Below are 14,540 nucleotides of genomic sequence, written 5' to 3'. Positions count from 1 at the left end.
GGCCTGCGTGTACAAGGAGGGAACCAGGGCCTGTCCCCGCTGACAGAATAAACGGCCACCCAGGGGGGAGCTGGAGGTGCCTGTGACTGCTGGCCCTGCCCTGCCAGCCTCCCTTTTCCCCCGCTGCAGTTTCACCAGCCCCCCTCCAGCAGAACAATGAAGTGAGCCCTCCCTGCTGCCCAGCACCAGGCAGCGCCCAGGCTCTTCCCGCAGGGCGAGGGCTACAGCTGCTGTAAAGCAAAGAGGATTCCTTGAAGGGTCCTCTCCCCAAATCCCCCCCCACCTCCTTTCTCCCTCACATCCCCGCAGGGAGAGCAGCCACTGTGAGATGCTGAGGCAGCAGGCAATGAGCTTCACAGCAGAGTTTTATTAAAACTCCCACAGAACGGAGCTCGTGCAGGGAGGCGGCGGTGAGCAGCGCACCAGTAAAGCTGCCCAAAACCCCCCCCCCCCGAGGGTGTCGAAGGAGGCTGGGGGGGAACCACACAGCTACTGCGCCCTTCGGGCCATCAGCATTTCCCGGATGTTATCTTCCGCTTCCTTCACGCTCCGCTCCAGGTACGACTTCTTCTGCTGCAAGGCAAAAAAACCAGAGGAGAGTTAAGGTTCACCTCACCTCCAACAGCACGTGCCAGGGTGGGAGGCCAAGGGCTGCCCAGGGCAGAGCAGCAGCCTGCTGAGGGCACCGAGGGCCCGACAGGTTTCCCAAAGTGCAGACAGAGGTTATTCATTTCCAGAGGCACCTGGAAGTGCTAAAGTTTAGCCTGGGCAATGTTTACATGGACTTTGAATTTTGTTCCCTCTGAAACTTCCCCAGAGCTGTCACCAAGGTTGCAACAGCAGAGCTGCAAAAAGTGGGATACATTAACTGTAGCGATGAAGGAAAAGGAAATCAGATCCTGCACCACTCAGAGCCTACAGAGGAACTAACATGCTGAGGCCTTATGGAGACAACAGCAAAATCCTTTTGCACTTGGGTAAAAAAGGCTCTTTTTCCCAGCTGGGCCAGTTTTCTAAACCCAGATCAGAAATTCCCTGGCATCATCACCAAATACATGTGTTTCCTTAATCATCTTTAATTATGCTAGGCTTGGCAGGGAAGCAGCCCGAAGCTGTGCATCCCAAGATAGGAATTCAGCATGCAGCGTTTTTTCCTGCTAGTCTGGGTGCTCCTAGGTGACTGGAAAACTCAGCGCTTGGCTCTTTTGACTATTTTCTCTGGGTTTCCAAACAACAGACACAACAGTCTCCAGCAGACACCAGGCCAGCAGAAGGTGTTGCTGTGTGAGCACAGGCAGCCCTGGCTCCTTCGGCGGCAGCAAGGAGAGCACCGCTCCAAACACATTGTGCTACGGGCTGGGGGGACCTCGGGGGGGCTCCCCAGAGCTGGGCTTGCAGAGGACCACGGGGAGAGGCCTCGGGGGCACACACGGGGCTGCTCGGGCAGTACCTGTCCTCACAAGGACAGCCTCGTGGCACGCCCGCTGCAGCACGGTGCTCCCACAGCCACACACCAAGCACCTTCCCCCAGGCCTGGGGAGCTCCAGAGCCTGCTCTCTGGGACAAGCTGGGTACCAGTAAGCATTGGCTGGATTATTATTAAATTACAGAAGTTCGGGCCTCAGCCTAGAGCATCCTGCCAGAGGCTCCACTAATCACCTCCCCAGCCACAGGCAGAGGAGCCCAGTATGGCCTGAATGACCTCCAAAGCCCACCAACACCAAGGACAGCTAAAGGGGAACAGCTGAGGTCCTCAGCACTGCTCAGCCACGCAGGGGGGCTGGAGGAAAGGGTAAAAGCACATGCTGCTCTCGAGTGCTCCCCAGCTGCCTGCTGGCTGCAGAGCAGCACCCATGGGTGCAGGCTGCAGCAGAAGCAAGCTCCTGCTACAGGGGGCAAGTGGAGGGGGGGGGGGGGGCTTGTGTGCGATCCAGAGGACACAGCCCCTGCCAGCTGGCAACAGGCAAGAACTGCAAAGTTGATGCTCCCCTGACAGCCTTCCCCCTGACTCCTGCAAGCCCACAGGGAGCTGGGACACGACACGCTGAAGGAAAATTCCTTAGCACACGGGACAGTCCTGCTGCCATCGCTCCCAGTCTGTCCCCTTGCAGAAAGCCTGCAGCGGCTTCTGTAAACTCAGCTGCAATGCCCATGCCATGAGGATATCTCTTCCAGCCCCATTTCTAAATACTGAAGGGCTTTTATTTAAACAGTAAAGGTTGTTAGCAACAGCTAGGGCCGTGGGTACGGCAAAAGGCTCCTTGTCCCTCTCACACGGTACCCAGGCACGTGGGATCCCTCTCACTTACAAGAGCTGCTTTTCAGGAAACCGCTGGGAGAGGTGGCGCAGCGCGGGTTCCTGCTGCCAACGACTCGCTGACGCACGAGCAGGAGGACTTCTGCCACCAGCGTGCCGCTCGCACGCCGCCCGGACAGACGTCGAGGGATTTCACATCTAGGGAACTGAATCTGCAAGCTGCAAGGGGAAACAGGGCCTGGAAAACCTGCATGGGGCCGAGCTCCACCGAGCTCTGCTGACTGGAGGAGAAAGGCTTCTACGTGTTCATTTATTACTAAAACATTTTTGGACGGTTAAATTAGTCTATGAAACAGTTCTGGCTTTCTGTCCTCTGCCCTCCCTCCTGTGCCCAGCAGGCAGCAAGAGCAGCTCTCCGCGGGCAGGCTGGCCCTGGCAGCAATCTCAGAAGAGCCAGGCAGCCCTGCCACCACACAGGGAAGCCTCCACATGCGGCCAGGAGCTGGCAGGCTGCAAATGACGGCTCTGTTCTCCTAACACGGTGGGATTTCAAACGTCCCCTGTTAGGGAGCGGTGCTGGCCACCGTTTGGGCCCTGCTTTCTGAAGGACAAGGGACTCTGAGCACTAACGTGGCCTGACACAGCGCAGGAGTGTTCATGGCTGGCATGGCCCACGCAGATCCACGCTGTCCCCCCTGCGCAGCGGCATGCTCTGCCCTCCCTGGGGGAGCGGGGGTGCTGGAGCTACACAGCTCATGGCAAAGGGACACGGTTTAATGCTATTTCTTTACTTAAGCATCACCTCAAGTCCCAGGCAGGTGAGGATTCAGGGAATTTGCATTTCCCTCAATCACGCTCCTCAGTCATGTAGCTTCTAGGGCAAGAGGCTCTGGGCTGGTCTTGAAGTTTTACTCCTTCCTCCCAAAAGCAGTCTCCAAGGACACTCATTCCTGGGCTTAAGGAGCATCCCTTGAGCATCAAGGGAAACCCTGCACCCACAGCTGGGGGGGCTGCAAACTTCCCGAGCTCTCCCAGCGGCCGGCAGCAGCAGAGGCAGCGGGGCAGCTGGCGCCCGCTCTGACTAACGGCCCAAAGCAAGGGGGGGCGAGGAGCAGACGGTCACCGTATTTTCCGAGACACATGGCAGAAGTGAGGTGTTCCCTCCCGAGGAGCTGTGGCCTGGCTTCTGCTTCGGTAATCACAGGAAAAAGAGCAGGAGCTTGCGTGCAAACCCCTCCTCGCCGCGATTACTGGGGTCTAGACAGGAAACCCCTTCTCTCCCGGGTGCGCCTGCCCAGGAGCAGCGCTGTGAGCAAGCAGGCTGACACACGCGGCGAGTCACCCCGGCTCCCCGCGAGCCCAGAGACCGGCTGACAGCAACGATCTTAAGTCACCCTGGAGGCTGTTCCGGTCCAGCCAGATCTGCCAGGCTGGTGGTATCAGCTCCCTGCAGAGGAACACTACCACAGCCTCCCAAGCCCCACCTCCAAGCTTCCCCAGCCTAGGTTGACTCGCAGTCCTAGTTAACCCTATATCCTCTGACCCCACGTTTTGGGCCAGCCCGTGGCTACTAGGTTTTAGTTCATCACCCAATTAGCTGCATATATCTTCCCGTGAAGGTGTGTTCGCCGCTCCAAGTGCTAATTCCCTGTTGCCTGTGCCAAGGCAAGTGCAGCTAGCAGCAAATTTCCAGTGCAATGCCAGAACTACTGCTAGTTTTGGTCCCTCATGAAATCAAAGGCTGCTGCTCTCTGCAGCCTCTGATATTACTTCTACACCAGTGACTCCAGTGCTCGCCAGTCAGGAACCCAAGGACACGTGGCAGCACACTGGCCCTGCACAACAAGCCACTGACTTCAGAGGCTGCACAACCTACGAGCAGCAGATGCAGAGCTCCTACTTGCTCCCCACACCAGCAGTGCTGTAAACTGCCTCCACCCACCCACCAGTTTCTGCAGGCCTCTGGCCAGACAAGGTGGTTACCCAAAAGAGCAAGAGATACCGCTGCCTGAGTCACGGAGTCCCAGGGCAGGACTGAGAAAGCAGACTTGCTTTGGAAAGGCGATGGGGTGAAGGTGACACATGCCACTCAGCTCCGAGAAAAGCCCCAACTCATGGCTTACAAACAGGGCCACGCTCTGCAGCGAGGACGGGCAGTGCCACGAGGTGCTGGCGTCTCCCCAGCAGTTACACAAGGAGTGTGGCAAGGCAGCAAAGGAGGAAATACAGACAGCACAGCAGGAAGAGGCTGGTTTGTCACCCACTGGCTCTGACTGCAGTGAGGGGCCAGTTCCTCCTCCTGGTTCGTGATTGCCACATCCACTTGCTAGAGATTTATTTACCACACTGCAAAATACACTTCTTGAGTGTTACTGAAACTTATTTAAGAGGCACAGCTTCTGAACGCCCGCTCAGCCAGAGCACAGAGCTTTCAGAAACCCTGCTTTGTTTCCATGACCCACGAGCAGCAACTCCCACGCAGGGAGGAATGACCTGAGGTTGCAGGTCCCATCAGCTCACGAGAAGCCTCTCTACCTCAGAAGCAAGGCAGGGGAGCCGGAGGCTGCCTTGAAGGTGGCTGAAGGCACGTGGGAAGGTAGTAGGATCTGCAGCTACAGATTTCCAGGCAGACAGCATGCTTTGCATGCCCTCTGAACTCAAGCCAGCTGCCCAGCTCCAGCACGGGACAAGCTCTTGCACCCCCACTTGTTCCCACCACAGGCCACTCACCCGTTCTCATCCAACCCCTTATTTGCAGGGACAGCCCCTCCATCCCCCTCCTGCCCCACTCTGCCTCTGCACAGGATGGGCACCGCCACCTGCACTGGGACACAAGACCAACACGCAACTACTGCAAGAGGCTAGCAAGGTCTGGGCGACACGCAGAACAGCTGGTAGGGGACAAAGCCGCAGAAGATGCCCCCAGAAAGCCAGCGCAGTCAATGCCTTCCAGCCTATAGTTTCATCATTCCCTTAAACTAATCCCACTGCCAACAACAGCCAGGAAGGGCTGCAGTGCTTGGGAGCCAGACAAACCACAGCCCGGATGATCTGTCTGAAAACTAGCCCAAGAGGAAATGTTCTCACCTAAATCTGCTTGCTGGAAGTAGGTTTTCCATGCTAATGGCTACCTGGCACAGAGATGGAGGGCAAGAAGAGATGGACAAGAACTCTTCTTTGGGCAGCAGAGTGAAGCCCACCTGCTGGGCCTCCCAGCATCTACAGGGGGCTCTGAGGCTCTCCTGCACCTGACCGCAGATGGTGCCATCAGGCCTGGCCCTTACTCTCCCCTCCCAGCTCTCAGGAGCCTTCCCCACTTCTGAGCCTTCCTGCAATCCTCCTAAACCAGGCGTGTGGGGCGAGGGACTAACCTGTGTGGGGTTTCAGCACAGCTGTGTAGAGTAAAAGCGCCGTCTCCCATATGATCAGAGATGCAGCCAAAACCAGGACTGGCTGCTCACGCAGCCTCATCCAACAGGCAGCACATGTCAGTCCCCCAGGACCACGTCCCAGGAAGGACAGCCGTGCAGCCGACAGCCCCGCAGAGGCGGGGAGGGCACCACCGACCCCAGCCCTGCCCGCAAGGAGGGTAGGGCAGCTGCCTCGCACGGGACCCCATAACCCCAGCAAGGACACCGGGCTGCAGTGCCTGGTGCCAACGTGCTCCGCTCTCAGGCAGCGCTGGGCAGCTGCAGGCAGTGGCTCTGGGTGGCCGCTTCCAGCCTGCTGCCTCTTCAACTCCACCTGTGTACTAAGCGCAAGCTCTTGGAAGCATCAGCTTGGCTGGCCCCAGCCACAGGCTACGTACGGCAGCACCCACGGCCCATCCCTCGCTGCGCATGCTTCTTACCAACACGCACCCCAGCGATGAGCCTGTGCCCTGGCACTGGTGGTTACAGCAAAAGCAACGCCATAAACACTCGCCCCTGCCGTTGCCCCGTACCACGGCTCCCTTGCACTTCGCTCCCTGACACGGGCAACACTTGCCCTCTGACCAGCTCCGCACGATCTGCTTTTGGCAGCAGCCGCGGAAATACTAGATTTAATGCAAATGCAATCACAGTTCACACCCTGAAGAAGAAAAGAAGTTGTGGTTAACAGAGATGGCCCGTGGCCTTTTGACATGCCGGGAAGTCACCCCCTGCTTGAGCCTCCCACCTCCGATTCCATTGCATCACACTGCTAGCGAGGCCAGTGCGCTTCTGGAGAAGCACGATGACGACGCACCCAGACCTGACATTCCTGGCAGATTAAAGAGCCAGCATCCACAGATTCCACAGCAAGAAAAAACAATTAATCATCTCCTCTCCGACAGGCTTTTGATGATCAAAGCAACATATTTCTCCCAGCACTATGATTCAGACACCTCTGCCTTCAGAGAGAGCTGGTCAGCCATTGGCCAGACCTGCGTGTCCACGGAGCTTTGTCTAGAGCTGGTAGTTCAGCACAGTTCACAACGTGCACGCTCAACTCCAAAAGCCAAAACAGCACTTCTGCTCTCAGCAGGACACCGACACACAGCAGCCACAGTTTAGTCATGCTGCATTACATCTCATGCTCACAGGTGAATTTCCTGCTTCAAGTAGCGGTTTCTCATTCAACATCTACTCCCTTCACTCTTCAAATTCCACTTACCTCCACCTCAGCAAGAGAAAAAGAGCTTCAACCCCTGACCTGCAAACACAAATATGCTTAAACCCAAACAAAACTGTTTCTATGGAAATTTAAGGATCTGGTATTGGAAAATGCCTTCTCATTTTGGCCTTTTTTGTTTGTTTGTTTTTTTAAACTGTTTTTCTACAGACTTGTTTCACATCCAACTTGTGAGGACAAAATGAGCTGGCAGGTTCCTTCCCAGAGAACACCTCCCTCCCCACGGCTCGCAGCACACTTGGCTACCAGCCACCAGATGCTGGCATCCCACTCTCGTGCTTAGTAGGCTTTCGTCGAGGAATGCTGCAGAGTCTTGAAGCATGATCCAGTGCCTCAAATAAGAGCCCTGATACAACTCATCTTGTGACAATGTCTCAATAAACCTGCTAGCTGAAAGTTTCAGTATCTCCCAAAGTTAACCCAGGCCATTTTTAGCATTCCTCGAGGGCTCTGTGGGGGCACTCTTTGGGAAAGTGATCAGCAGATCCTGAGATAGAGCTGGGAGCACACGCTTGTCTGGGGAAGGATCTCACCCGAGAGGGAAGCAAGCTGTGCTGCCCGCACGCTGGGGGCCTGGCAGCAGCAGCATGAGCTGCCCTTGCTTTTGAGGCCACTGCTGCTGCTAGGGTGGCTGGAATGGCCCAAACCCCTCTAGCCAGAGAACAGCACACCGAGCCATCGTCACACGCACCGCGGGCAAGGCAAACATTTTGGTCAGCCTGAGATCATGGAAGATGACGTGCCTAGGACGTGCATTCTGTTTAACGGGCTTTCACTTGGAACCCATGAATGGGAAGGAGGTGGAACAGCACCCAGCTGCTTCTGCTTCGGGAGAAACTGAAATAGTGGGTACCAGCGATGGGGTGGGGTGGGTCTGCAGGCAGTCCTACGCCCTGATGGGTCCACCCAGCACTGGTCCTCACCCAGTGCAACACCGTGGCACATGTACACATTGGGAATTACCACACTACAGCAACCACCAAATATTTAGATACACTTCAAGACTTTCCAAGCAGAGTTATTGCTCTCAGGAAGTTGCCCAGAGTTTGCTCAAGAGTGACTGAACTGCAATAGGAAGGGAGCCCAGCTGGTTTCTGATGACAGCTGCTGACAGAAGCACGATGATGTTATTTACTTAAGAGGAGAAGTGATGATTCAGATCCCTGGGTTTTCCCTTGGTCATTCTTTTCACAAGGTAACGGGGACCCTCAGTCACTTCAAAACCATCTGCATTAGACTGCTGAAGATAAGACATCAAGCCTACAAGTGCACTTGCCAACTCAGGAGGATCTTTAGAAGCACCTGCCTAAAGAACTACTGTTGCAAATCCACCTTCATCATGATCCTACCTACAGCACAAGCAGCAGGGCTTGCCCCATGGTTATCATAGCTCCCTGAAACCCTAAGGAACATACTCTGAAAAAGCTAATTTGGAAAAGCACCCGCTGCTTTCCACACTTAGTACCAAGGGAGGCCACCTTCAAGAGAAGAAGGGACAACGTAATGGGCAGGAAAACCTGCCTGCAGAGCAGCCCTCCCGTCCCCAAGCCCCAGCCCCACCGGGAACACACTGCACACACCTGTTGTCTCAGCCACGGGACAGCATTTTCTAGAGGTGAAGACAGCTGCTCTCCGTGACTGGGAAACATTTTTTTATTCCAGTGCACTACTGCATGCACCCTAGCCTGATGTTAACCACTACAAAAGCAAGCCAACTGGGAACCTTTCAGTAGGTGGCAGCAGAAATATATTATCAACCTACAGGATTCCTTTGGGGACACCCCTTCTTGGCAAAATTACTCATTTAGAGCAGTTTTCAGAAGTGCATTACTTCAGGTCAGATATTGCACCCGAACCAGACTTATGACAGCAGAGTCAGGTCAAACACAGAGAACATGGGGAGGGGAAATTCACCGAGATTCTGAAAATCCCCAAGTCTTACACTGGCAGAAGTGTCCCTCACCAAACTGCCTCTTGCAAAATGTGCTAAGTTCCCTAATTTGGTGCTTTGTACGGCTCATCAGAATACCCCCCTAGCAATATGACCTTTGCAAAATCGTATCACACCTTTCATCTCTTGCAGTCCTGGCCGAACAAGGCTGTTTTAAAAGAAAAACTACTTCCATAAATTTCAAAGACTCAACAAACCAGCAACAAAAAGATGATGTAAGCTCCCACCTAAACAGCATCGCCCCTCTAATTCAGATGCCCTTGAACTCGGCTGCCTCGCAAGCAGCAAGCAGGCACATCCCCGCTAGGAACACATTCACAGACAGATGAGAGGAGCGACCGGGTCAGCGGGGCAGCAGGAAGTCGTGACGGCATCCCTGCATACCTGGCAAGCAAGGTGTGGCTTTACAAAGCTGACTCAGGGCTGGGTCAGGTCTCCCACATGCAGGAGCATGCTTTCCAAAGAATCATTTCCTGTTCTCCCCAGGCAAGATGGAGGAGATGGGGTCAGGATGGAGGTTTATCAGGCACAGATAATCCCCCTCCCCAGAGCTGCTGGGCATAAAGGACAGCAAGGAGTGACTGCATGGGCCTGGTGACTAAGGCAAGGACAGCGGCCCTGGTTTTGTGACTAACTATTACTCATGCAAGGAGGAATTTGGAGAGGGACCCGCATCCAGCTCTGCTGGTTGCTTTGGATACTTCTGCAGCCATAAGCACAAAGGAGAGCTTTGACAATGAATCAGACCCTGGTTTAAAATGACAAAGACAGACTTATCTGCCAACTTTGTGTTAAAATGATTTCAGTGTAATCATAAAAGCAGCTTAATGCTAATCAGAGGAAACAAGCAACGTTTTCAGACCCAGATGACTAAATGTAGGCTCCTGGATGGACAAAACCATTTAGACGCAGCAGAAGTGGTTTTTTATTAATGCATAATGTATTTCACTTTCCCTGAATTACAAAGGAATGAGAGCATACTGGCAAAGTTCACTTGAAAAGCTTTTCCCATTAGTGTGTTTGGGTTTTGGTTTTGTTTTTTGTTTTTTTTTTTTTTTTTTTTTAAAGCAGCGCAACCCCCCAAAAAGATTCTAAAATATGTTCTGGGATACATTTATTTTGAAAGCATCTCTATAACTAACTTCTAAAGGATTTAAAAGGAAGCAATCAACACCCGTGTTAATTATTCTCCTGCTTTTAAAATCTACAATTATCCACCTAAAAATAAAGGTAGGAACAGTGAAAATAAAGAGTCATCAAATTCCAGTTCTCCCTTCATGAAGCCCTTGCCCTCTCAGCTAGTTTGTGTGCTTAATTTGCAGTTTGCAGTGCAGGGAAGACTAACAAAGAATTACTAATTAAGCAGTTGCTTGCAAACTCTGGGAGTTTGAAAACTTGCTGTGGTGAACGATTGCTGCAAATGAAAGATCCAGCCTTGCAAATGCATACCCATACACATGTGATGTTACAAATACATGTCATTCCACCAAAATCAGCATCACCCACAATCACTCTTCACAAAAGTATGGTGAGAAGTTAAAAATTTTATAAGCCATCCCAGGTCTAAATCAGTGGAATACCCCTTCAGAAAGCTGGGAATGCCCTCTTACATGTGATGATTTCTTCTTTCTATGCCTCTAAGATTACAATGTCATGTTTTGCAACCAGTGACTTATGCACTATTTAACACAGGACAAGCTTCTTACGCAATTTTCAAAGCGGAACATATTCTTATTTGATCTTTATCTAAGAAATCTACCACAGGAATCAGAACCAGTATTGAAAAAAATACCCCTCCTTTCCTGTAGTTACTGAAGAGCATCCCTTTTAAAGCTACAAGGGGCTAGCAGCACACAAAGAACTTTCATTTGTCTGGGATGACAGATGATGCAATTCAGATAAAAGAGAAATCACATAAAATACACGTTAAGTTAGGCTGTAAGAATACAATCCTTTTGCTATCCTCACTTTTGACAAGTGACAATAAGACAGACAGTGAGGCTTTAAACATTAAGACTTAAGTTAAGTCAGTGATTCATCCCAGCCTTGAAAGCAAGGAATAAGGCCTATTGTTCATGTTACCATCAGAGTCAGTTTAGGGGACAGAAAGAGCAGCATTAGCTATGCCCCAGTTCCTCCAGTATTTTCCTTAAATTTGTATGGCCCCAGTCCTATGTCAGAGGGCTTTTCCATAAAGAATGATTTTGTACCAATAGTGTTAGTTCTGTGTCCATTACACTCTCAACCTTCTCACTGTTTTATTATTTTAAAGCCTGTTTTTCATTTCAAAAAATCAGGAACGACAATGCAGATTTTCCTCCCTGTAAGACAGCCAGACCTATAGGGGAAAAAAAAAAAAAAAGAAAAAAGATAGAAAAATGAGCTTTGGCTACTCTCTTCAAAACAAACACCTCTGTGGAGGGCAAACCGATGTTGACAGCTCTGCCCATGCAGGCTGTGCTCTGCTCTCCTATGGCAGAGCCTGTGGATCCTCCCCAGCTGACAGCAAGCTTAGACAGGCAGCTTGACCACCCATGTCATCAAAAACCAGCCTAAGCCTCCAGCTTCGCTGCCCAAATAGCAGGGGCAAGCCCGCAGTGAAGGCACAGACTCAGGCCTGGATGACAGAAGCCAGAGTCAACATGAAACACGTTTCATAGAATCACAGGATGGTTTGGGTTGGAAGGGACCTTAAAGATCATCTAGTTCCAACCTCCTGCCCTGGGCAGGGACACCTTCCACTAGCCCAGGTTGCCCAAAGCCCCGTCCAACCTGGCCTTGAACCCTTCCAGGGAGGGGGCAGCCACAGCTTCTCTGGGCAACCTGTGCCAGGGCCTCCCCACCCTCACAGGGAAGAATTTCTTCCTTATATCTAATCTAATTCTACCCTCTTTCAGTTTAAAACTGTTCCCCCTCATCCTATCCCTTCCCCTCTGATCAAGAGTCCCTCCCACCTTTCCTGTACCCCCTTTAAGTCCTGGGAGGCCGCTCTGAGGTCTCCCCAGCGCATTCTCTCCAGCTGAACACCCCCAACTCTCTCAGCCTGTCCTCACAGGGGAGGTGCTCCAGCTCCTCGAGCATCTTCATGGTCTCCTCTGGACCTGCTCGAGCAGGTCCATGTCCTTCTGATGTTGGTGCTCCAGAGCTGGACACAGCACTGCGGGGGCAGGGGGGGTCTCATGAGAGTAGAGCAGAGGGAGAGAATCCCCTCCCTGGACCTGCTGCCCACACTTCTCCTGATGCAGCCCAGCACACGGTTGGCTGTCTGGGCTGCAAGAGCACATTGCTGGCTCACAGTCAGTTTTTCCATCCACTAACACCCCCAAGTCCTTCTCCTTGGGCTGCTCTCCATCCACTCCTCGCCCAGCCTGTGTTTGTGCTTGGGATTGTCCCGACCCACAGGCAGGACCTTGCCCTTGGCCTTGTTGAACTCCATGAGGTTTGCATGTCCCACCTCTCCAGCCTGTCCAGGTCCCTCTGGATGGCCCATCCCTTCCCTCCAGCGCGTGACCGCACCACACAGCTTGGTGCTGTCAGTGAACCTGCTGAGGGTGCCTCGATCCCACTGTCACCAGCAAAGACGTGAAACAGGCCAGTCCCAACCCCGACCCCTGAAGAACGTCACTAGCCACTGCTCTCCACTTGGACATCGAGCCATTGACTCCTTTGAGTGCAACCATCCAGCTAATTTCCCAGGAACGTCACCAAGTCCAAATGTCCATGCCCAGAAGGACCTGCCCAGACACCTGTACCTGCCTCAGACACCCAAAGCCATGCAAGATGAAGACTATGGCCTGGCCTGGTCCTCACAGGGGGTCTGGTAAGGCTCTGCAGCTCACTTTCACACCAATCTCCATAACTTGTGGAGCTCCCAAGCTCCCACAGCTTCCTCCTAAAAGGTTCATGCAAACCCGTGTGTTAATCCTACATGATAAATCCAACCTCCATCTACAGCAAGCAGGCAAAGATTACCTCTAGGAACAAGTGACCCTCTGGAAGCATTTACTGTCTTTCTCTTGACCACAGAAAACATCTGCACTCCTAACTCATAGATTGCCAGGGAGAGTTAATGAAACTCCAAGGTATGATTCATGGACAAGAGAAGGATATCACCACTCTGAATTCCCAAACATCAGATACTGTAAATTGGGTCGTGGGGGGGGTGGTGAGGTGTGTGGAACAGAACAAATAGCCAAATAAACAAATAAAAACCCCAAAACACACCCAACACACAGGGGAGTGGGGGTAGAATGGAACAAAGAGCAAAACAAACAACCCCCCCCAAACACACCCAACACACCACCTTACAGGACAAGCAAATCAAGAAAATAAAAAAATCAATCTACTCCCCAGCAATGCCCCAAACCTGCAAATAATCTGTGCCAGACGAGTTTTGTACATGTTTGCTAATCATGATTGCAGCCAAGCCCCCAGGTTGCACGAATGGTTCTGGCTTGGCTCTTGTACGAACAACAGCGACAGAAGCACAGCAGCCCCCCTTAGCGCAGACCAGGCCATAAAGCCAACAGGGCTGAAATCAAGCCAGGGACTGACCTCGTCTATGCGTACACTTGGAAACAAGGGGCAGCGTCTGTGACAACATGTGTTTAAAATCATGTCCTCGGTACGTGCGTGTATGCCAGCAATGGAATGAGAGAACAGCACACTCATCCAAAGCAAAATCTGCTCCAGGCTAAAGCACAGAGGGTTATTCTTGAGGCTTCCCCTCTCCAAAGGAAAACAGGAGCACTCCTTATTTTCCCCTGTTTATTTAAAAAGCCCACCACACATTCCTGGGCACTGGCCTATCCTGAGCCAACCATGGGATGAGAGCTTCTATGCTGTAAATCCCAGGAAGAAATTGGTCTAACTTGGGAACGGCCTAACAATTGCTACCTTCTGGTGGTCGCTCAGTGGCCTGCAAAGTGCACCACAAATCTCAAGAGACTTGTTTTCACATCATTAAAGCCACCCTCAGAGTTGGCCTCCATGCTGATGGTTTCAGCGTAAAAACCGAAGGGCCGTCCAGAGAGCTGCTGCAGGAGCACGTCAGAGGCACACGGCCACACCAAGCAGGTCCATCCGAGCCATACCTGCTCAGAGAACATGAACTCCCAGGCTCTGGCACTCCTCCCCAGCCACACCTCGTCTGCTTAAACCTTTGATCCCACAGGGTATGAAAACACTGTTGTGGCAAGCATCAGAGGCACCCAGGTCGACTCATCGAGAAGGGGGGCACCACCGTCACACCTCAGGGCTGCAGCAAAGCCATTTTAAAGCTCATAGAGAAAGAGGATTAGAGAAATGGAAGCTGCAGCACGAGCAAGTTTGCATCCAGGCAGCACCAGGGAAGAAGTCTCTTGTTACCTCTGACGTCTGGTCACCATCTGGCACTGCAATGCAGTCACTTTTTGACTTTTCCAGGAAGGAGCCCTGCAACACCATCTAAGCCTTTAAACATGGCGCACAGCAGTGTTTGATTGCAGATGGTTCATTTCTCCACCATGAACAAGAGCAAAGAAGATTTCTGTGTCTGATAGGGCAATTGGACATGGGATTTTAGGTATTACATGAAGAATTTCTGAATTAGAAATCAAGCGCTTAGGTATAGCTTTCCCACTTGTATGTGAGAGTGATGTGAGAGTGAGAAGAAAACAACCAACCCTTTATCTCTGCAGC

At 52.3% G+C, this 14,540-nt stretch overlaps 1 protein-coding gene across 2 annotated transcripts in view; it reads right to left on the bottom strand.

Moving 5' to 3' along the window:
* Positions 1-347: 347 nt before the first annotated feature.
* The window catches only part of PFDN1 (prefoldin subunit 1), a 33,451-nt gene continuing 19,258 nt past the window's right edge, over positions 348-14,540 (bottom strand). For both annotated transcript variants that reach the window (XM_074883572.1, XM_074883573.1), the window contains exon 4: positions 348-573. In XM_074883572.1, the coding sequence (XP_074739673.1) occupies positions 490-573 (84 nt within the window). In that variant the 3' untranslated portion in view covers positions 348-489. The remainder of the gene's footprint in view (positions 574-14,540) is intronic.

Source organism: Strix uralensis, chromosome 14 (assembly GCF_047716275.1).
Source record: "Strix uralensis isolate ZFMK-TIS-50842 chromosome 14, bStrUra1, whole genome shotgun sequence".
NCBI classification, from domain to species: Eukaryota; Metazoa; Chordata; class Aves; order Strigiformes; family Strigidae; genus Strix; species Strix uralensis.
Note: the sequence above shows the minus strand (reverse complement) of the source record. Positions and strands in the feature narration are given on the sequence as shown.